The following is a 24,924-nucleotide window of genomic DNA, read 5'->3' as shown; positions in this document are numbered from 1 at the left end:
TTTTTCAGGAAATAAGCTTAAGCATTGAGGATTTATATGCTTTATGATTATTTGCATTGCACTTTGGAGTGAAAGATCAAACCTCGTGATAGGCAATGGAATCCTCCTTGATCATTGTAGTTTACTATTTCATGTGCTTGTTATTTGGTACGTGGACTTAATATCCAAGTATGGTAGACGCATTTGTACTTGGAAATTGGTTCACATGTTTGTACATTGTAAATTCTTTTTATCAAATAAAGTTATGATAAATGTTATTTATAATCCTTGTTTTGAATACTCGACTTTCTGTACATCTCATCATTCCGCCTTAGTTGGGGTGTTATATCCAAGACCCTAATCCCGTTTTTTAGTTTCCAACTATATCAAAACTAGTCCCTAGACTTCTTTATGGCTCATATTTAACTTAAAACACCTATGGGGAATATTTTCAACACATAAAACACTTCAAGCACATCAAAAGGGATATAAAACATATCTTCAACACTTTAGCACATTAATTATTAAGGCATTAAAGCCTTACACACATAACACATTAAACATATATAGTCATTAAATCATTTATAGGCTTAACGGACACGTAATGTGAACTTAACGACTCAAGTCAACCGTTAAATAAAAAGTTTAGGAATGTTCATTTTGACTATTGAAGATAACAAGTATATTGATGAACCTAGTGACAACATTATCGTCAACGAGAGTCGTAAGGCAGAGAGCATCAATGAACTCATTGTCAAGAGTATCAAAAATATGCCAACTCATGTTATTTAGCAATGAGCCCATTAAAGGCAAACATGTACAGTAGCATCTAGCATGTCAAATTTTGACAAGTTTTGGCTTAACTTTAGACCATTGGTGACTTACAATGTTTTATCTTATTTCTCTTTGCCTAGAGAAAACCAAAATGTGCGAAAAAAAAAAAAAAAAAAAAAAAAAAAAAAAAAAAGATATGGTGTAGCGCAAAAATCATCAAATAAAGTTTACACTTTCTCTTTAAACTGATAAAATTCAAAATAGCTACACGTTTACTCTCTGAAATGGCCAAGAATTCAAAATAATTACGTATTAGTCCTTAGAGCAGTCAAAAAGTTAAAAAAAAAAAAAAAAAAGTATACCTATAGTTCCTGAATAGCTAAAACTTGATTCTACTATATAAATACAATATATTTCACCATACATTTCACTACCATTTTACAAATATTTCGAGTAGTCTTTCATTATAACATTTTACTCTCCTTTTCACTTCCAAGTGGCTTCTTTTTTAAACAATATTCACCGACCTGTATGACTGTCGACAAGATAAAGAGCATCAAAGAGGACGACCTCTTTCAAACACGGATGTCGGAGGTGATGCAAAAACTACAGGATAAACGGAAATAGTGTAGGGAAAAGATATTTCAAATACAGGAGTCCAAGCATATGGGCCAGCATGTCTTTGGATAAACAAGAGTCTTGAAGACATATCATCATACAGCTAATTAGGTGGATTAAACTCATTTCAACTACTTTTTTTAATTACTGCTTCAGGGGAAAAAATCATCATTTTTAGGCTACGGTGATTAATGTCGATTTAAAGACGTTCGATATCACTGTGCTTTTTGTAACCGAAATGTCACACCACATTAGTTATAAACTTAGTGCTTTGGTATATACTTTTGGACTTTGTACAGATAGATCATTTTTATAGCTACAAGTTAGTAGTACGAGTATGCAGCAACTAAGAGATCATGGAGTGTGTTCTTTTCAAAGATAATGTTACTAACCTTTTAGGATGCGCACTCGATGAGTTAATTTCTCGGGATTCATAAGAGGTTTGTTACTTTACACCTTTTATTATATCTATATCAGCATGCATACTTCACGTGTCATATTTTTTTTATTAGGTGGTGGTGATCCCAATTGGATAATCAAGTTCTTTATTAATACTTTGATTGCAGTCCCATTCATCTTCAGTATCAAAGTTGATAAATGCAACCTAAAACCTGAGTTTTCGTGTAGGTTTACAGTCAAAAAGTACTATGGTTGTGAACTTGGCGTCTTAAACAACGTCACGTGTAGTGCCCCTGTTGCTTCCGGTTGTTGCCAATCGAGCATATACACTTGACTTAGATCTACTTTATTATAAATTGCAATCAAAGGTCACTGAATGCGAACAAGCAAAGATGGATGAAATTCAGTGGGGGCCTCATGAAACTTCTACAATCATAAATGTAGCTCCTTTTATGGACTCAAATGGCACAAAGGTGGAACCTTTTAACAAGATCATTGAACGTAACATGATTAATGATGCTATTATTAAAGATGAAGATAAGATAATTAATGACGCTGATATATAATTCCATAGTTAAAGCTACTATAGAAGTTGACGAATCTAAAGGTGTGCTTGAAAGTACATAGTATTATATCTTTACATGAACTTCTTGCACCATCAATTAATTTGTTTGAACATCTAGTGTTCAGTGTTTTTCAACTATCTTATGTTTGGTTTTGCAATGTTTTACGCTAGTAATAATATTTGGATATAATATTGTATCTTTAAATACAAACTTGAACATGTTTCGAGTACTCTAAATATACTTGCACTTATGTTAATTTATTGGGAAGTTTGCACTTTCGTTAATCATTGTTCTAACCCGATTAACCACCGAGTATTGTTCTAGTTATTAAGAGTTACTATAGTTACTTATTATCACCAATATTATAATTAAAGAACTTAAAAAATAAATTATAAATTTACATTGATGGCCAATGAGGTTGGTAACTTGGTAAGGTTTTTAATCTTATGATATTTCATCAGTACTCGATATCCGTGAGGTTTTTTTGAAAAGTTTGGGTTCTAAAGATTCATTTAATTCAGTTATATAATAGTGGAATAGTTTACCGTTAAAGAACAAATAAATTACACTAATTTTTTGCTTTACGTATATTCATATTAAACTTAAAATAAGAATTACACTAATGATGTTTGGATCATATCTTGGGAGACCAGGATTCGAGTCTAAGCAGACGAGATTTTACCTCTAATTTAACGTCGTGCCTTCTGTAACGGTTAAATTGGTGGGCACCCCTGTGGTCCTTGACTTCGTGGATCGGTCCTTAGTGACTGCCTGCCCGTATGGATATAACAGCTAGTTGTCCCGTGATACGAACATTAAAAAAAAATTACACTAATGTTTTCACTTACCAAAACATGCTAAACAAGGGTTCTTTCCTTTTTCTTTTTCTTTTTTTTTCTTCAAAAATTACAAATAAATTAAAACCAGATTAATATTGTAGAAGGGACATGATTAGGTGTTGATGCCATTTAGTTTGAACTCGTAATTAAGTAACCGATCGATCGACCGTAAAATTATTGTGTGTACAATATATTTTTGCTTTTAACAGAGTATGTATATCTATTGCCTATTGCCATTTCCATATATAGTACCTATTCGTTCCTGTAGTCATGTGTTATCCGCCTTGATTAAGTAACACGTTAACATACGTGCATTATTGCCAATTTTTAATTAGATGTAGTTTACATCTGGTTTTATGTTCTTAATTAAATTAATTTCATCGTAACATTCCCCTTAATTTTTCCATATAGTAATTAGTAACATATATATGTATATATATTTATGTAATTAAGGGAGAGACAGATCAAGAGACAAGTAGATGGAAGCTGGTGGAAACAGTTTAACAGCAACTGGAAAAAACTGGTTGGTGTTAATGTAAAGAAATGACTAAATGTAGCAAAATACTTGAAACACACACTGCATCTACGTGCACTAATAACTGTGTGCGCTGATACAGGTTTCTTGTTTTTGTAATTAAATAACCCGGTAATATAATTGGCCCGTGGTTGTATGCAATTCTAATTCCATAGGCAAAAATAATTAAAAAAAACCACTAAAAGTATTGACTAATTTCTTAACGAATACTTCCATGCATTCTTTCTGTAGTTTCACTATTAATACTTCAACTTATAAGGTTCTAGCATATGATAACTATTATTAGCTTACTATCTACCTACTCAATGTTGCGCGATGCAACAGTGTGGGGGCCGGTTGTAATGGCGAGTAGTGGTGGTGATGACGGCGACGATAACACGTGACGGGGACGAGTGGTGGCAGCGGCGGTAATGCGACAATTTTTGTGTGGTTATTAATGTAAAGTTAATTAATTTATGTAAAACGTGGTAGTGATATATAAGACTATAAGAGACATTAATAACGGGTAAATATTAAAAAAAATACGTGCTAAATTCGTTAACCTAAAAAATAATATTATAGGTCAACAAGTAGCTAGTCAAGAATAATATATGCGTTTTTGGTAGTTGAAACTTGAAACAAGAACAAGTATACATATCAAGTGACTCATCACTTCACTTGTACTTGTACAATATATATTGTATTAGAGCTAAGTAAAAGACGTAGTTTTTTTAGTATAGTTAGTTTCATTTCAGATATGTTCGAGATAATTTTAACCAGCGATTTGCTGGACCTTAAACCCCTTCTCATGAAAAATATCTTGAGATGAGAAACCCAAACTCGAACCTGAGATCTTGGGAACAACTCATCTTCGGAGCTTACATATTGGATTTAAAAGACGTAGTGTATCTAATGCTTATATAATTAGGTCTATATATATTTAAAAGACGTAGTGTATCTAATGCTTATATAATTAGGTTTATATATATCTTTAGAAATGTGTATAATAGATTTAATTTGTCGCCTTCATGACATATAATAGGTCATGTTTTGTTAATGGGTTGCCCTTACACACGATCACACCTCGGGTTTAAATCCGAATTATGAAAATTCAAGTGAAAATTTGCTAAAAGTAACTCTAACCGAAAACCATATAATCAAGAATTATCGTTAAAAAAAAAAAAAAAAAAATTTAGGCCATGTTTTGTTAAATTCTAAATGATTTACACAATTACACTTAAGATTAGATAAGTGGTTAACATCTTTGCATTTGAAAACAAAGGTCAATGGTTCTATATATCCCCAGGTCTTGCAAGGATGAAGGTCTTTTTCTATCTTAGATAAAACCAGAAAGCAATCTTCTACGTTGTACATCGTCGTGATAATGGTAAGGTAGTCTGCATTTTAACCTCCTTCATTATATATACACACGTGATTGTATATATATTTATATTTTTTGCTATTAGTATCTTGATAGTGGTTATTTTAATATAATTCTCTTTTTCTTTCAATCCAAAAACAAGCTAGAAATATAAACATTAGGATTTTAGTATTCATATTTATACTATCTATATAAACAAACTACCCCCTTAAAATTTAACACTTTACCTTTAAAATCTCTAATTTACCCTTTTAATCTATACTACCATCAAACTTTATCCCCGAAATTACAAAAGTACCCTTTAAAAAAACCTTACGCGTGTCTCTTCCCTTCCCTAAAGTTGCTCACATAGTATACCAAAAAAACTTACATGCATTACTGAATTTAATAATCGATCAACATAATTTCGCTCACTCTAAAACAACAACGGTGGTTTGCACTTTTTACCGGACTAAGAAACATTTGAGTTGAATCATACATTCTACTTAATAAGTGTTTTCCTCTTATGCCTCGCCGCATCGCGCGAGTACAAGGCTAGTCTAATATATAAAATATTCAATCTCTTAAAATTATCTACCCAATACTCCTGATTATGATTTTAATTTTAAACATCCATCAAATAAAAAGAATTAGTGATCTAAAAAATCATATTCGAAATACATAAAGCTTCAAATTTGGATCATTCACCTTTCTCAGGGACGTTTTTTAGGTGGGGCATTGAAGCCATAAGCCTAAGGCCCAAGATCTGTAAGGGCCCAAAAAGTTATGCTTTGTAGATTTGAGTTACATCATCTTTTTATTATTTTATGCCTAGATAAAAAAAAAATTAATAGCACTAACAGGTGAAAGTTTGATAAAATAGATAAGTAAATAATAAATTAATAAAGATCAGACTAAATTTCTATAACTTTGGGGGCTTATGTTTTCATTTTGCCTTAGGCCTAAATTTTTGTTGTCATTTTCGAAGACCGACTCTAACCTTTCTCTATCATCTGTCTGAGATAATTGGAATATATATCGTTTGCCGAATGCTTAGTTCGTCGGCTGAACGCTTAATTCGTTTACAACGCCAGCCATAAGTTGTACCATTAATGAGGAAATGATGTAACTTGATGCAGCTATTATCAATCTTGTTTATACATTATACAACTCAACGGACGTTCTAAATATCAAACACCAGTTGGATTCAGTTTGCAATTAATCGTTCGAATATTTTTCTAAAATTTGACTACAGGCTTTTGAATAAAACTTTTTACTACATTTAAACAAAAAACAAGCCCAAGCCCAGACACAAGTTTTGAACAATTGGGCTTCTCTTTTTTGTTTCTCACTTCATTTCGGAAGGGACTTTTGCACCCAAACTGACAAAAGTGAACTCGTATAAATCAGTTCGACATCAGAGTTGTACTAACTATTACAAAATATGATTATGTTATCAGAATTAGTGTCACACAAGAAAGGGATAACCTGAATGTACTAACTATGCAAAATATCTTTATGTTATTTAAAAATCTCTTAAATATTTATGTCATAAAATAAACTTTTAAATCCCGATTATTAGATATATCTGATTATCTGGAATTCCTGATTTATATGATAACTATATAAGCTGTCACTTATAAGTTTTACATCTCAATCTCCGTCATATATCGTCGATGTATTATGATCCAAACCCGTAAAAGATGACACTCGATCGTTCTGTTCCGTTATGTTCCGTTCCGTCAACTATGTATACAAACCAGCAAATGGTGCTTTTTATCACCCGTACAAAAAATCTCAACGTGATCTCACGTGTCATACTTGTAGCCATATTTACTTGAAGATGAGCCCCTCCACATTTCCATCCCCACAAATTTTATTTTTAAAAAATAAATAAACTTCATTCATATATAATTTCCACTTGTTTTAAAACACAAAAAAATATTAAATATTAAAAAGCTTTTGAGGATAAGCAATTTGTGGAAAGCTTGTGGCACACACCAGTCTTATTATCTCCATATACTTTGATCCTCTCATCAAAAACCACTCATCATTCCAAAATCAAAAAAAAAAAAAAAATGTCTTCTTTGAACATGTTTCTTGCTCCGGCCACCACCACCATATCATCCACCGCCGCTGCCACCACCAGCATCAGCCCCATCACTAACACCACTATCATGACCACCACCACAAGAGCAAGGAGAGTGCAAACATTCGCCACAGCTTCAAAGGGTGGTAAAAGCAGCAGTAGTACTGAAGAACAAGGCTTTCTTGAATGGCTTGCGGGTGCATTAGAGAAGAAAGGCTTTTCTGAGACAGACCCTATTCTTCAAAAGGTAGAAGGAAAGAGTGGTGGTACCACCGGAAAAAGTGGTACCACCACCGTCAGTGGTAAGAAGACCACCGGATCAGCAGCGGCGCCACCCAAGAAGAGTGGTGGTAATGGTGGCTTTCCTGGCCTTGGTGGACTCTTTGCTAAGAAAGAATGATATTTGTATATTATTCTTGCAAGTTGTCATGTTAGTCTGAAATTTTCATTGAATTCAATATCTATATATATATGTCCCATTTAATCTTCGGTTATACTTAAGAAAGTATATTTTGTCCAAAACACATTAAAGAATTATATGCATTTCTTCTTGCTTTATGTAGCTAGTTGAGAATACACAATTACACATATAATTTGGCACCATATAAATAGTCATGTCCTGGTATGTATAAGTTTTCTTTAATACATGGGAATAAGTTATGCATATGTACGTAGCTAGGATATATTTAGTGATACTATTGGAAGATTGAAAGTACAAAATGATGACATAATTTTAATATGAGTAGGATTTGTTGGTAGATTATGGAATGCATTTTAAAGAAACAAACTTGAAAATTGAAATGCGATCAACAATCCCTTTACCATTTTTTTTTATATTGCCGACGGAATAAATAGAGTGAAAGCGGAATATCGGTAATGGAGGGTACTATGGTACAACTAGTCCGTTATTTTGTTTTGTATTTTCATCGTTCATTACCGTTAGTATTTTCTAGTATTTAAAACCGTTTTTTTCATTTTATTATTTTTCTTACTATCTTTAACCTTTTAACAATGATTTTTATGATACTTTGATGATATTTTTTTTGTTTGTAAACTTTAAAACTTATATTTTGTAATGTTAGTGTTATTTTTTAGTAGATTTTAATTGTAGTTTGACTATTTGTGTCAAAATATAACAAGTTGTATAGCATTTATATAAAATATAAAATTAACAATACCAGTAAAATCGGTCCCGGCACCGATACGATTAAAATACTGATATTTTATATTTAAAACATTCATTATCAGTACAATTGATATATGTATCGTACATATGTTTTATTGGTTTATAAAGTATGCTGTAAATTTGTATCTGGTGGTAAATTAATAAAAACCTTAATAGATTTCTTAATTCCCATTAGAATAATGATAAATCAATCTAATTGGTGTGTCTAAAGATATGTCTAATAGTAAGATGATAACATGTGGAAAAAGAAAGAGAATTAGTGGAATACACATGTCAAATTCTTAAGGTTTTAGGTTGATTTTTAGGCATATGAGTTAGGTTGATTAATCATTTTCCTTCCCATTAACAAAAGGTTGATACATTAGATGATATTATTTTTTCAAATATTCAGTCGAGATACGAAATTTGGGAAATCTCGTTGAATAATAATGAAGTAGTGCACGTACTCCAAATAACGAGATGTTGTTTATAGAACTTCAGTTTTTAGAGCTCCCAATATAAAGAAGAAAACCTTATTATTGAGTTCAAATATACTATTTAAAACACTTAAACTATAATGATAGATTGATGTATATAACCGTTTAGTGAATTGTCTTGCAAAAGTGTTATAGTTTATCGTCCTCTGTTAGATTGGACTAGCTAATTAATCTGGGTTCAAATATACTATTTCCCCTCGATCTTTTCCTTTTTTTAGTGTAGGTTTTTTAATTTTGATTTTTTTAATTTTTATTTAATGAAACCCCATTCAAAAAAAAATCAAATTCTTTTTAAAAAAATAAAAGTAAATTATATATGAGTTGTGTGTTGAAACCGATGGATACGGTACATGTGTTGTCTTTATCCGATCTAAAGGGGTTGTCACCAGACGCATACAAGCATAGATTTGAAGGGCGACGATCAAAGAAATGGTGGTGGTTGGATTCAGTACGGGCGTAACACATAGCTCCGCCCTTAGATGTGGTTTTTTCGTGGTTTTCACAGTTTTCATTCTTGTTTTGGTTCTCACTGATCAATTCACTATTTATAAAAATATATAAAATATATATATATATAGAGAGAGAGGGGGGGGGAGAGAGAGAGAAAGAGAGATTAAGGACTCTCACAAACAGATATTTAAATATTTGTTCAAAAGTTACTAAATATTTTGGGGCCCATGATTTTTATGAATAAAATAACAATATGTGAGTGGTTGTCAATCTAAGCTTAGATGACTGACAAACCCATATAAACTTGGATGAGAATTCTCTCAAGTTAATTTTAATTTGAGGGGATCTCTTTAAAAATAGTGAATATATGACTGTTAGATACGAAGTTTAAGTATAAAGGCATGAGAATATGTCACATATTAATTTTTTAATATTTATTATAGAATAAAAATGCTTAATTTAGAAATTGATGAATATGTCATAAAAGATTAAAGGGATAAAGGCATGAGAATATACCCAACTATGGCAAAAAGGCTATGTAATGTACCCTACTACTCGACTTGCTATTCAGTGTAACCAACTATATTTTTTGGGTTATTCAATGTAATTAACCGGCTAATAAACAAGTTACAGATTACCACTTTTAATTTTATTCCTTGTATATTAAAAAAATTCATCATCATCATCATATATCAGTCATCTGTCATCTACAAAAATGGAAATTACCAATTTTCATACACAAAATCCATCCTTTTTCTTCTTTCTGAAACTTCCCAATTTCATCTTCAAGAAAAGAAAAGCATCAAAAACTTCATATTTACATCACTTTTCACTCTTCATATAAACCCATCTTCAAATTTCAATCCTAACAACAACTAAAAAAAATTCAATCTTTTTTTAACATCTGAAGCTTAATTCCATAACCCCAGAAAAATCCTTTTGCGGTGTAGCTTAGTTTTTTCAAAATTGAAAATGTCGAATGACCACCAACCGCTCGACGAAATGCCTAAGTTGATTCCAGCAGAAACTGCTATAATGCTGGTGTCTTTTAAAAAGTATTCCAAAAGGATGTTACTGAAAACGATACTGGATCAAACATGAACATCAAACAACATACAAGTCATCATTCATCACCATTTTTTCCGACGAATCACCATTTTTTCCGAAGAACTTTATTTTCAATATCTTTTGGCTTAGGTTTGTGCGGGATCAGTTTTTTAGTCAATTGGTGGTAGTTTCAAGTCTTAATTCGAAGAAACAACAAAGTTATCACGATTTTAATTTTTCCGGCAAATCACCATTTTTTCCGACGAGTGTTGGATTCGAAAACTTTTGGTTAGGGTTTGTGCGGAAACAACTTTTGAGTCGATTGGTGGTAGTTTCAAGTCTTAATTCAAATAACCAACAAAGTTATCGCGATTTTAATTTTTCCGGCGAATGTTGGACTAGTGAGGATGATGATGATGATGGAAACCGGATGGAAACCTATTGTAGTAGGTTGCTTGCGTTGAATAACCCAAAAGCGTAGTTGGTTACACTAAATAGCAAGTCGAGTAGTAGGGTACATTACATAGCATTTTTGCCATAGTTGAGTACATTCCCATGCCTTTATCCCAAGATTAAAAGAGAGTTCATTTTAACCAGAGGATGAGAGTAAATTTATAATATCAATATTGGCATCTAAAGTTTATACCGTAGCTATGATTATTAGAAATATTTCTTTGCTGACTATAGTATGCAAGTATGCAACGAATGTGTTAATATAAAAAAGATGATAAAAGCCGAAATCAATTTAGATAAACGATATAAGTCAAAAATCAAGATAGAAAGTAGAGTGTAGTAAATTAATGATAAGAAATTTATATATATAGTCGAAAATGAGAAGGGGGCTCGATTATTAACACAAGTAACTTGTTATCGATTAATACTTGCACAGTTGCACCATGATTTCTAGAATCGAGCATTAGAAAGACATACGTACTAAGACGTAGTTGGTGTTCATAACATCTCGTATTAACCAGACTAGGGATGTGTCACACCCCGACTAAGGCGGAAAACTCGGGATGCGACGCATAGTACACGCGTCATGGATATTATATAGGAAGACTAAATGAATCCACAAATATAGCAAGGCTTGTCATAGATTAACACAAACATTTAACATAAATCCAAACACAAATAAAGCATAATCCAACTCCCCACGCAGGTGATCAAAGGTTAGGCATAATACCATACTAATACAAAAGAGAACATAAGATAACATAGTAGTAACAAGGAATCCTAGATTCCAAAGTTTGCTATAAAGGCTCCATGCTACCCTCCTCAGCCACCTCTAACCTGTGCACCTGAAAGGATGCTTAAAAGCGTCAACACAATGGTTGGTGAGTTCGTAGGGTTATGTTATCAGATTAACGTGATGCATTTTCATGAATACTCAAAGTGGCCATGTCACAATGTTGCCATAATCACAATGTTGCCATGGACTTATCAAGGTTGACATAATCATAAGGTTGCCATGGACTTATCAAGGTTGACAGCACTTACGGTACCAGGCTAAGGTTGACTATGAAGGGACTTACGGTTCAACAACCAGTCGTGCTCAAAAACATGTATCCAATTCATCCATATGTATCCACAATGTAAATCAATAGGTATCCAAGTCATGAAATCATATATGTATCCAAACAAGTTATTAAGAAGTATCCGAAATGTGTTATCAATCATGTAGTCAAAATAGGTTGTCACGGTATCATATCCAATAAATACAGTTTCACAAGAAAACATTTTGTATCCTTGCAGCCCCGGGAAAACATGTAAAAAGGGGATACGAAGCTCACCTGAATGCTAGCAACAAGATTAAGCTACGCAAAATATCAAGAAGCAAGTAACCGGCACGCAACAATCTGTTCCAAATTATCATAATTAAATATGTGTTCATTATAGGTAAACGTGCTCATAACGTGCCGCCAAGTGTTGACTAAGTTGTCCAAAAGCGTACTAGTTTGACTTTAACCAGATTTTACAAGTTTGACCAAAGTTGAAAAAATACAAGTTTGACTAAGTTGACCAAATCGACTAAAGTTGACCAAAACCGACCAAAGTTGACCAAACCGACAAATGTTGACCAAACCGACCAAAGTTGACTAAAGTTGACCAAATCGAGGTAATAATCGAAGTCCGAGGTCTCAATTGAAATTTGAGGTCTTAAATTGATCTTGGGGTCTTAAATTGAATTTGAGGTCTTATTTCACTAAAAGACAAAATTGAAATTGAGAGGCTAGATTTTAGAGGCTAAATTTGAGAGGCTAGAAAAACTAGGGTCTCAATTGGAAATACGAGGTCACAAATGAAATACGAGGTCACAAATCAAATATGAGGTCACATTTGAAATACGAGGTCACAATTGAAATACGATGTCACATTTGAAATACAGGGTCACATTTGAAATATGAGGTCACATTTGAAATACGAGGTCACAATTGAAATACGAGGTCACATTTGAAATACGAGGTCGCAAATGGAAATACAAGGTCTCAAATTGGCGGGGTCGCAAATTGGGCTGTTCTTTCCCAAAATTCATTCTAGAAAACCCTAATCGTTTCTTTCGATCTGGAAGGGGTTTTTAACATCAGATTGTAGTTTTAGACCTACAAATATGATGGAAAAACAATACTAACGTTGGAAACTCGGAAACGGACTTAAACCCGAAAACCCATTTGAACAAAGTTTATAAAAAGTGTACAAAAATTCTTATATCTCAAGATTTTGTTAACGAAATCACACGAAACTTTGACAAAAGTTGTAGTATATGGTTCTAAACGTTTTGGACGTAAAAAGTTTGATACTTGGCGGGTGTAGTGTGCGTATTAAAAGAAAAACCGAAAATATTCAAAAGAAGAGCATAAAGAGGGTTTTGATTCTTACATTAAATCTGACCAAAATAGATGTTTGTGATGATGCTTAGAAGGTAGAAAAACTGTTTTTGACACTAAATCTAAACAAAAGTAAGGTTGGATTTCATTAAAACTTGTAGTTTATGGGGTAGTAAAGGTGGGGTAGTAAAGATGGGATAGTAAAGGAATACGGGGTAGCAAAAGTGTATATGTTTTGCTTGGAGGCTAAGTTGGTGGATATGAGGAATGGTAAAAGAAAAAAAGTATTTATATATAGAGTAAAATAGAATATTTCATACAAGGCCTTAATACTAGGCCGAACCAAATACGAGGCTAACACCAAAAATACGAGGTCGACACAAATACGAGGCTAATCTCCAAATACGATGCTACACTTAATTTACGATGTCGACTTAAATACGAGGCTGAGTCCAAATTACGAGATCGTATTTACTGAAAACTTTATTTTGATTCGAAAACTTAAATGGTCAACTCACGGGTGTTACAGGATATGCACGTGTCGAAACCCGGCCTGACCCGCGACCCGTGAAAGCATGAAAAATAAAACCGTGACCCGGCCTGTGAAGGTCCGAGTCGGGTTCAGACAGGTCACGTGATTTTCAGACGGGTCACGTGATTCCTTCTCAATTTTTTGGTTTTTGGCTTCACCAGCCCTGTCCAACTCGTGACCCGCGAATGCATTAAAAACGTGACCCGCGACCCGACCCGTTAATGTTTCGGACGGGTCAGTTTGGGCCAGTTTCAGGTCAGGTCACAGGTTTCGGTCTAAATCCTCATCCCTAAACCAGACGGTAGTAATGTTACGGCATAGATGATTACAATTTAGGTTGGCTGAGCATTAACTTGTAGCATGAACTTAAAATTTATTCGTAATGTTGAAAAAACCACCAACTGATTAGATATTACTAAATGAACATTAAAAGTTTTATTGACAATTAATATATAGAGAACTTGAAAGAATTTTGTTAGGATAGTTAAAAACAAGATAATGACGAAATATGATATAAGTATATATATATAAAAAAAGTGTTTTACAACATTAAATATTAATAGATATCTATGAACTAAAAAAATTGTTAAACTTTTTTTAATCATAGTTCATAGTTTTAAACATTTCTACTTTATAAAAATTATCATACTCTCTCATCTAACACTTTTCAACATTTTTTCACATAAAAATGTCCTCATACGAAATTATCATCCTACCTTTAATAAATTAATTAATTCTTTATCATTTATTCATTAATTTAAATATTTCTACTTAAAATACCTATAATATTCTTAATGAAATAATTTACAACATAAACTCATCAACTTTTAAAATAAGTACACTAACCCTTTTACATTAATTTTTTTACAATAATAACCACATTGCCACCACCCATCACGCCACCACCAAAACCAACTGCCACCGCCACAAGTCCACAATGCCGCCAATACCACACCGCCGCTACCACCACCGCCGCCGCATTACGCATATAAGATGCTAGTATACTTTTAAAGCGATAACTTCCGAATTGAAACTTACCCCGACCATTTAAGGAAGAGGGCTACATCCAATACTCACTACGTATCAAAAGAAAATCACAATGTGCACCTTTTTAGTGCTTTGCAGGGATCAAACCGTTACTCCCTTTGTATAACTTTGGTGACTCAAAACTTGAACCACGGGGTCATTGTCGTAATTTTATACATATTGAAAGGCTAAGGAATAAGGAATTCAAAGTACACAAACCTAATTTATTTATTAGTCGTATTGGTCTTTTATGACTAAAAAACATGTTATACATATTGAAAGGCTTAAAACCTAATGTTTTTATTCATGGCGTGTCATTCATGGAATCACGGTGCTAATTGCTAAATATTGCCATGAACTACTTAGCGTAACTCTCAATCATACATTTTAAATGAATACTTTATAATAACTTGATATAAAAATCCCGTTACCATTAATTTTTTAAAAATAATGATAAATCCTTCTAATTAGTCTTTCTAAAATTTTTTCTAAATCTTAACTGTAAAATCATGACATGTGATAAAGTTAAGAGTTCAAATTAGGAAAGAAATTAGTAGAATCCACATGTCATGTTTTGAAGGTTTTAAGATTTAGAAAGATTATTAGAAAGGTTTTTAGGAAGATATTTAAAAGGATTAATTATTTCTCATCTGTTAAATCTATCTTTACACCAATCGTTACTAAAATAGATAAATGCGAATATTATTTAAGGATAAGTACATGTAAATGTAACGATTTTTACACAAATGTTTATGTTTAATGAATTACTGGACATTTATTGTATGCAATTCTAATTAGTCTTTCTAAAAATCTTTCTAAATCTTAACTGTAAAATCATGACATGTGATAAAGTTAAGAGTTCAAATTAGGAAAGAAATTAGTAGAATCCATATGTCATGTTTTGAAGGTTTTAAGATTTAGAAAGATTATTAGAAAGGTTTTTAAAAAGATATTTAAAAGGATTATTTATTTTTCATCTGTTAAATCTATATCTACATCAATCGTTACTAAAATAGATAAATGCAAATATTATTTAAGGATAAGTACATGTAAATGTAACGATTTTTACACAAATGTTTATGTTTAATGAATTACTGGACGTTTATTGTATGCAATGAACTTTAAAATCCCGATTATTCAATGTATCCGACATATCAAAAACTTAAAAGTGACAGCCTATATGTTACCACATATATACGGATACATCCAATAAACATAACCATTTGTAACCTGATTGACTTTAAAAAGTTACTTAAACAATTTTGAAGCTCGATATGCATCACCTTATTCTTTTTTTTCCCCACATGTACAAGGTACATCCAAACATTTCTCTTAATTGTACATCCAAACATTTCTCTTAATTAAATTTGTTATGTTATTTTGAGATATAGATAAAGTAGTTAAAGCATTTGTCTTTGAAAATAGAGATCAATAATTCGATTCTCATCTCTAGTAAGATCGAGGTCTTTTATTATACTTGGTAGAACTTGAAAATAACATTTTACATTTCAACCTCTCTATACATCGTGGACGACAATATTGAGGCCCAAACTCGTGAAAACCGTATTGAGACTTGTTATTATTACTCGTGTTATTTTTAATAGGAAAATGCTAAAAGAAGCCCTCGAGGCTTCACTTAACGTGCATAAAAAGGTTGTACAATTCTATATTAAATGTCGGTCCCCTGATTTTTAGGGTAAATATACAACTAATTAATGCATCTTAACGAAAGCCTTTAGGGCTTTGTTTAGCAAAACCCTTTTTTAATATAACAGGCCAAGAAATACAACAAAAAGAAATATAAAGTTCAAAGACTATAGATATGATATTTTATCCATTTTAGTAGAATCTAAATATTATCTTTTGTTTTGTTTGTTGTAGAAAAACAATGAAACAAGAACGAAACCAAAAACTTGAATGGTCCACGTATGTTTAATCTTGTTCTCTTTTCTTCTTCTTCTTCAACCTCCATCCTAATCCATTAACCCCCCATATATACATATACATACATATATATAGACATACATATATTCATTATATATCTAACATACCCATCTTCCATATATTCTTAAATTTCAAGAATCTTGGGCCAATATGGCAGTTCTTGAAACCCTAAGACCAATAATACATGGTCAAATTCATGCTATAAATAATCCAAATTATAATTATAATTCAAATTACAGGTACACTTGTTCTGCTTTTCGTGCTTATAATAATTCTAATATTTTGTTTAGAAAATCTTGTTTATCATTATCTGTTAGTCCTGCCAATAATTTATTAAATTCTTGGGGATGTGGGTTATTAGGATTAGGCTTTTTAAATAATAAAGCAAGGAACTTTAATCATGATAATATGTATAAATATAAAATGGGTGTCAATAATAGTTCTTGTGAACAAGATACCGAATCGAATGACCCGAGTGAGAGTAAAAGTGATAAGGTGAGTAAGAAAAGAGATAAGGGTGAGAAAAAAAGTAAAGGGTGGGGAAAAGAAGGCCGTAACGGTGGCGGGAAATGGCGGTGGCAACCGATAATTCAAGCACAAGAGATTGGTGTTTTGTTGTTACAGTTAGGGATTGTTATGTTTGTTATGAGGTTACTTAGGCCCGGGATTCCGTTACCCGGCTCAGAACCTAGAGTACCGACTACAGTTGTGAGTGTGCCGTATAGTGATTTCTTGAATAAGGTTAGTGGGAATATGGTGCAGAAGGTTGAGGTTGATGGGGTTCATATTATGTTTAAGTTGAAGCAAGAACATCAAGGGAATATGGAAAGTGAAATGAGCAGAATGCCAGATTCGGAGTTGTTGTTGAGGAGTGTCGTCCCTACGAAGAGGATTGTTTATACGACGACACGTCCTAATGACATTAAGACGCCCTATGAAAAAATGTTGGAAAATGATGTGGAGTTTGGGTCTCCTGATAAGCGGTCTGGGGGATTCTTGAACTCTGCGTTGGTAAGTTGTTTTGGCTGAGTTTATATTATTTTTGCATATTTGTTTATAAGACATTGTTAAGTGCATTTTTTTTAATGAGGATGTTTGATTACTTACAATTGAAGATCTGTTTTAAGTATATACTATTTTTACTTTTTAGTACTCTTAAGGCTACTATTGCAGGAATTCTGGTGGTCTGCTTGGTTTAAAGGCACTAGGCACATGCCTTATTTATACCAGCCCCCTTTTCTCACATAATACTTATATCTTAACTAATTATTTTTACCAAGTAAATGCTTAAAGATACTTTAGGATATTCATGCAAAGCAAGAATACTTAAATATTTCAGTTACATCCTGAGGTGCTCAAAAAAATGTAGTGATTATCAGTTTTAGGCAGCTTTGTTACTTTATTAACAAACACAGCTTAAAGAAAGCCCGACAAAAGCCCCAACAACAATATTCCCAAGTAAAATTATTGAAGATACTTGAGACGAATAAAAGCCGTGATGCGCCTTTCACTAAAAGGCGTCAATAAAGCGCCTCTTCATGTTGCCTTGTGTACAAAGACTGTCTAGATAAGGTGGTGTTGTTGTAATATTAATGGGAATGAATTGTTTAGGAAAAAGATGTGAAGTCATATAATTGCAATTCCACAAGTACTTTAGGTTTTATATGTAGCTTCTCCCACTGCCTGTTCTTAGCTTCCTGTCTGAAATTTACACTCACCCATGTCATCTATACTAGAGAATAATGTAATCCTTTGGTGTCTACTTGTGTTTTATCTGACTGCCTTATACCACTCATTGAATGTATGTTTAAAATCGTTTCACATAATTTTATTATTCTTTTTAGCAGCTCCTTTCATCTGGTTTAATTTTCATGTAACATAAAACAAACTTTGGTCTCACCACTTTCCTGTATGCTAGTAAATTTTCTCAGCTAAGATATTGGAATAGGGAAATAGTTGATGTCATACAGCAACTAGTATCAATGAAAACAAGTGAATCAAAGATGGTGTATTTATTTAGTTCGGTTGATGACATCATTTATGTGGGAGTCTTTTCCACTCGCCCATCACTTTGGTTTAATTGAAAATACTAATTTGACAATAAACACGGGGAGGGTTTAGCATTGCTTACATCTCTTATGAAATCATGTAATATTAGTATACATAAATGGATTCATATGTAATGATTGTTTTTTTTGTGCAGATAGCATTGTTTTACGTTGCTGTATTAGCAGGGCTACTTCACCGTTTCCCTATAAACTTCTCTCAGGTAATTAGTTATCTTTTACATATTATAGTTGGTTTTTATAGTCAGGAGTAATTGATTAATAACTTGATCTCGTCCACAGAATTCTCCTGGTCAGCTAAGAAAAAAATCAAGTGGTTCGGGTGGGTCAAAAGTGTCTGAACAAGGTGAGGTCATCACATTTTCTGATGTTGCTGGTGTTGATGAGGCCAAGGAAGAGCTCGAGGAAATTGTAGTAAGCTCACAGTCCCTAGTTATCCACATGAAATATCATGTTTCTTTTCAATGCTCCTTTTAATGTGCCCTTTCTACTGTGCTCAATCAGGAATTTCTTAGAAATCCAGAACGATATACGCGCCTTGGTGCCCGTCCTCCCCGAGGTGTCCTTCTGGTGAGTTCAGAATGCCTATATTTATTCATAAATTAGAGATATCATATCATTCCTGACACTAGAAAATCCAGTGTGCCCCTTTGTAATCTGTTATATATTTTTTTAAATCACTATTACACTAATACTGTTCTTAGTTTTGGTATATCGTTTTTAAATGAAGACTGAATCTGTGAATTGGCTTTTGGTATCTTACAGGTTGGTCTTCCCGGGACAGGCAAGACACTGTTGGCAAAGGCTGTAGCTGGAGAGGCCGAAGTGCCATTCATTAGTTGTTCTGCTAGTGAGTTTGTAGAACTTTACGTGGGCATGGGAGCTTCACGTGTTCGAGATCTCTTTGCAAGGGCAAAAAAGGAGGCACCATCTATAATATTTATTGACGAGGTTCGAATTTAAGCCTGAATATATATATATATACACACACACTATACCTTGTATATTACTCTACTATGCTTTTCTTCTATGCAGATTGATGCTGTTGCCAAGAGTCGTGATGGTAGGTTCCGTATTGTCAGCAATGATGAGCGAGAGCAAACGTTAAACCAGTTGCTGACGGTAAGATTATAATAGTCCCTTTTTTATTCGTCAATGGTTTATTTTAGAGATAGAAAGGTAGGTGGGTCGGGTCGGATCAGTTAACAGGTTGAAATGTGTGCAAATCACTATGGGCCATATTTTTTAAAAAGCAAGCAGATCCTAGTTAGGTCGGATATTCTGTGCTTTTAAAGATTATTATATATTACTAAAATACTTTTTCTAAAATTTGTTAGTTTTTAACATCATGGATATTAAATTAAACCAAGAACTTTTAGTACCAGATACCGAATCAATCCCGGTATTGACTACACACAGTACAGTATTGACCAATTTGGGATCTGCATTTTCAGGAACAATACCGGGAAAGTAATGAAAATTTCAGTACCAGTACCGATTTGTGACACATCTAAACAGTTCTTTTGTCATGCTCGTATAATGTGTATACGTGTTAATGATGTGTTAGCCTGATATCATTAGCTTTTCATTGTAGGTTCATCTATATTCCACGATTTATAGAGAGTGGATTAGATTAAGAATACTGAATACATGTAGGCCTCTGTAATTCGTGGTACAATACACAACACTTTTGATACTTCGTAATAGAAAGTTTAACACATTCTCAAAGCATAATAAGAATATATAGTTTGTATGTTGCATAGCTGTTACAAATGCATCAACTTCAACCATTATTTAACACATTTTAAAATCCTAATAATCATTGTTAGTATTATCTTGCTGAAGACTAACTTTAACTATACATCAGTGAACCATTATATTTAACATATCTCCAAATCCTAATAAGGAATGATGCCACAAACGATAAACTGTAGATTGGCGTTAGCCTAGTCATTTCATTCCTATGGGTACTTCACTTTTTTTTGGTACTCGAACCTATAGCAGCATGTTCACGTACTCTTCGGTTTTAACATTATTTTTTCTATTTAAATTTAGGGAAAATGATACGTACTGCAGACTTTACCTAAGCTTAGCTACTGCCACTTTAAAAAATGTTATAAATTAAACCTTTGAATTTGATAAACATACATAGCCCCCCTGAATTTTACATAACCTCCCCTTGAATTTTACATAATCCCCCCTGCTTTACCTAAGATAGGTACTGCATGCTTTACCTAACCTTTCCCCTTAAATTTATTGGTACTCAACAAGCATGGTCCCGAAAAGCTGGTACCGATACCGCTAGCGACCTATATGTTTTGGTGTAGTATTTGGTTTTTCATTTTGCCTAGAGTTCTGCTACGTTTATTGCCGTGATGGTATATGGGTCATAAATATCAAATGCTTTACTACCTCTTCTAAGTTATTTTTATTCCCTAATAACTAAGTTAGTATAATGCTATAGACTTATAGTATCTCCGTTGACTATGTGCACATAATGGAAATGAAAATGAACTTTACTCTAATTCCCAATTCTAGAAATCAATACAAAAACTACATACACTAGAAACTAAGTTATAACTTTATCAGTTATAGAAACGTTTTACCTGATAACCGGGTAAAATGGAGACTCAGCAGTTTTCAAGTTTTTTTTTATCTTTCCTTTTGCATGTGGGGAAATATGATTAGTTGTTTTGAGGTAAACAAAATCCATTCAAAAGTCATATTTTATTTACCTCTTCCAATCTACCGGAGGAAATAAGAGTCACAAAACTCATCGATAAAGATATTAAGCATCCCAAATACACATGCAGAACTTTGTTCTTGAACACCAGTCATATGCGTATTCGAACTATCAACACAAATAAAAATTGAAATATTTGCAAACGTGGAGAGAGTAAATCATCTGTAGATAAAGAACCATACTCTGGGTCCTTCACTTTTGTGATATTAGAGTACAGACAGGGAGACTTAACCATGATGTTTTCTTAAACTATATGATTCTTAAGTGTCAGGCGACGATGCTTTATAAATAACCCAAGTTTCCAAAATCAAATAGGAAAAAACAGTAGGTGGTCAATGGCCATAGGTGGTGATGGGTGTTTGCCGGAAGAGATAACAGGCCAAAGTTGAAAAGAAAAAGATGCAAACGGGGGAGGGAGGGGTTGACTGGGTTTTCAGTGGGGACTGGAGGGAGGGTTTAGTGATAGGTTGTTTATTTAAAAGAACCGAAAATATGCTTAAATGGGGTTACTGAAAAGAAAAAAAAAAAAGGAAAACCGGCATGTCGCCAATGTTATTCGGTTATCAGGTTAAAGATTTCTGTTGTTGATATTTGATAAACATTGGAAGTTTGTTTCCATATAAGACATTATTTGTACGGAGTAGTTGATTTCTAAATGTAGAAATTCATGTATAATTTGTTTCTTTTTGTGCATAATATACTTATGCTAAATCATATTCATATCTAACACGTTAAGCTATGTACAAAATTCAGATAAAAAGCACCAAGATATTAGATGGTCACCATAACCTGTTTTGACCCACATGTTCTTAAGCACTTCTATCGGTTTAGCTAGTTTGGATATATGGCAGGGTTCAAATCCAAAACTTAATTAAAAAAAATTCAGTTCAAATTGACCTAGTTATGTCCATTTGGGCCAAAATTGCCTCTTATAGTATATTCTGGTAATGATGTACTCATATATCTGATTTGAAATAATGTGCAGGAAATGGATGGTTTTGACAGTAATTCAGCTGTGATTGTTCTTGGAGCAACTAACCGTGCTGATGTATTAGATCCAGCACTTCGTCGACCAGGGAGATTTGATCGTGTGGTTATGGTGTGTCTTCTTCTCTCTTTTGGTATCTGTCCCTCTAATTGATAACTGTTGCTCCCCAAAAGGAAACATTTATGTATGTTTGATTACTTAACTGTTACACTCAGAAATAGTCGCTTAATTTTCTAGGTAGAAACACCTGATAAGGTTGGAAGAGAAGCTATTTTAGATGTACATGTTTCTAAGAAAGAGCTCCCTTTGGCAGAGGATGTTGATCTTGCCAAAATTGCTTCGATGACAACAGGTTTCACCGGGTAATTAACCTTAGAAATATTTTTTGCTAATGCAATCATCTTTTTATGTTTCAATATGTGGTCTCTAATTTCTAATGCTTGTACGACAATTTATTAATTGGTTGTGCAGGGCAGATCTTGCAAATTTGGTAAATGAAGCGGCTTTGTTGGCAGGAAGACAAAACAAAGTGGTGGTTGAGAAAATGGATTTCATCCAAGCAGTGGAACGCTCAATTGCTGTAATTCTTTTATATATTCTCTTAAAGTATAGGTGGAAATTTTGTCCCAATATGGTCATTGGTCAATAGGTTGATTGGTTATACCCTTTATCTGTAGGATCAAGTTTGTAAGAGTTATACCCTTTATCTGTAGGATCAAGTGTGTAAGATTTAGTTCAACTAACTTGGTAATGAGTCGAAAGCTCCGAAAATGTAGTAAAATGCATATTACTTGGCAAATTAGCTCTAACAAACATTTTTTATTGTCGTGATAATAATGTTATTGAAACTATAGTTAGCAAGGTTGACGAACTCGATCCAAACAACAAAACAACCTGCTCTGACCTGAAGCTGTTTCGATCTCTTATGTACCCCCGGGCAACCATGATTAAAATATAGATCTTAGACTTGTTGTACAATGTACAGTTTGGATACACGGTATGGCTGTATGCTAAAATATCTTAATGTGCCTTTTATACTCAGTTCTTCATTCATTTTTGGTGATAGGGGATTGAAAAGAAAACGGCTAAGTTGCAAGGTGTTGAGAAAGCAGTAGTTGCTCGTCATGAAGCTGGTCATGCAGTGGTAGGGACTGCTGTTTCTAAACTTCTTAAAGGACAACCAAGGGTCGAGGTAAGATATTTTAACTGAAAAGGCAGAAAAGCTGTTCACAAATGTAGTCGAGATAACAATCAATCACAACCTATATATTTTATGTACAAATAAGTACCATGATAATGACGACTATTTTCGTTTTCCTTGTATCAGAAGCTAAGCATACTGCCAAGGTCAGGAGGGGCATTGGGATTTACTTACACTCCTCCAACCACCGAGGATAGATATTTGCTTTTTGTAGATGAACTAAGAGGACGTCTAGTCACTCTTCTTGGAGGACGTGCTGCTGAAGAAATTATTTACTCGGGGCGTGTGTCAACAGGTGCACTTGATGACATACGACGAGCCACAGACATGGCTTACAAAGCTATCGCTGAATATGGTCTAAATCACACCATAGGCCCCATTTCATTAGCAACACTTTCAAATGGTGGCATGGATGATTCTGGAGGATCTGGTTTTGGAAGGGACCAGGTTAATTTTTCTGCCTGAATGGGAATACAATTCAACTTTTTGTTCTCTAATTTATTGTTAAAATTTATAGATTTTTTTTTTACATATGATATAGGGACATCTAGTGGATCTTGTTCAAAGAGAAGTTAAGTTGATGCTTCAATCTGCATTAGACGTAGCACTTTCTGTCATGCGTGCCAATCCCACTGTTTTGGAGGGGCTCGGTGCCTATCTTGAAGGTATGGTTCCATTTCTTCTTATTTGAGTCTACTATACTACTTGCTCAGTGTCTATTTTTGAAGGTAGTTCATATTTACTTTCTCTTTTGGATACTTTTAGAAAAAGAGAAAGTTGAAGGGGAAGAGCTTCAAGAATGGTTGAAGCTGGTAGTTGCTCCCGAAGAACTTGCTGATTTTGTTAGAGGGACACAAAAGACTTTTTTCCCACTACAGTCGGCAGCACCTGAACTAAAGCAACTATTGTAACACTGAGTCATACATACCGTCGCCCAACTTTGTATATTAAAACAGTCAGATAATTTAGATTATATATATACAGTTGTAGTTGCAGATTCATGGAAATACATATCGTCTTTTCTATCGATTTTTAGCCAAATCCCAGCTAGTTGGGAAGGAAAGGCTGTCGTTGTACGTATAAACACATCTGTAATTTTCTGTGACTTTTTAACAGCAAAATTAAAAGCTTTCAGTTGATCAAATTTGTCCTTGTATATGTCCAGAAAGTGTGGTATATCGAGCAATGTATAGTTGTTTTCATTACATGAGATGCATGCTATTCTAAAACGTATGAAACTTGGGATTCCGGACACTTGAGTGGCAATTAAGATGCGATTTACTGCATTAAGGTTTCTCTTTT

General features: G+C 33.4%; 1 protein-coding gene across 1 annotated transcript; it reads left to right on the top strand.

The window, feature by feature from the left end:
- Window positions 1–16,664: 16,664 nt before the first annotated feature.
- Window positions 16,665–24,766, top strand: LOC122591583 (ATP-dependent zinc metalloprotease FTSH 7, chloroplastic-like). The gene is made up of 13 exons (XM_043763844.1): window positions 16,665–17,635; window positions 18,828–18,893; window positions 18,973–19,104; window positions 19,195–19,260; window positions 19,456–19,641; window positions 19,726–19,812; window positions 22,419–22,532; window positions 22,659–22,783; window positions 22,893–23,001; window positions 23,488–23,613; window positions 23,749–24,069; window positions 24,164–24,287; window positions 24,388–24,766. The coding sequence occupies exons 1-13, from the start codon at window positions 16,775–16,777 to the stop codon at window positions 24,531–24,533; spliced, it is 2,463 nt and encodes an 820-aa protein (XP_043619779.1). The 5' UTR covers window positions 16,665–16,774; the 3' UTR covers window positions 24,534–24,766.
- Window positions 24,767–24,924: the final 158 nt, after the last annotated feature.

The sequence above is a fragment of the Erigeron canadensis genome, chromosome 3, assembly GCF_010389155.1.
Source record: "Erigeron canadensis isolate Cc75 chromosome 3, C_canadensis_v1, whole genome shotgun sequence".
Classification (NCBI taxonomy): domain Eukaryota; kingdom Viridiplantae; phylum Streptophyta; class Magnoliopsida; order Asterales; family Asteraceae; genus Erigeron; species Erigeron canadensis.
The sequence above is the reverse complement of the archived record's forward strand: the minus strand, read 5'-3'. Positions and strand labels throughout refer to the sequence as shown.

What these genes read in the sequence shown, in the direction of transcription:
- LOC122591583 (XM_043763844.1), top strand. Translation starts at nt 16,775, where the DNA reads ATGGCAGTTCTTGAAACCCTAAGACCAATAATACATGGTCAAATTCAT. An exon ending in GATTCTTGAACTCTGCGTTG is followed by an intron (nt 17,636 to 18,827) that starts GTAAGTTGTTTT and finishes TTTTTTGTGCAG; the next exon opens with ATAGCATTGTTTTACGTTGC. An exon ending in CTATAATATTTATTGACGAG is followed by an intron (nt 19,642 to 19,725) that starts GTTCGAATTTAA and finishes TCTTCTATGCAG; the next exon opens with ATTGATGCTGTTGCCAAGAG.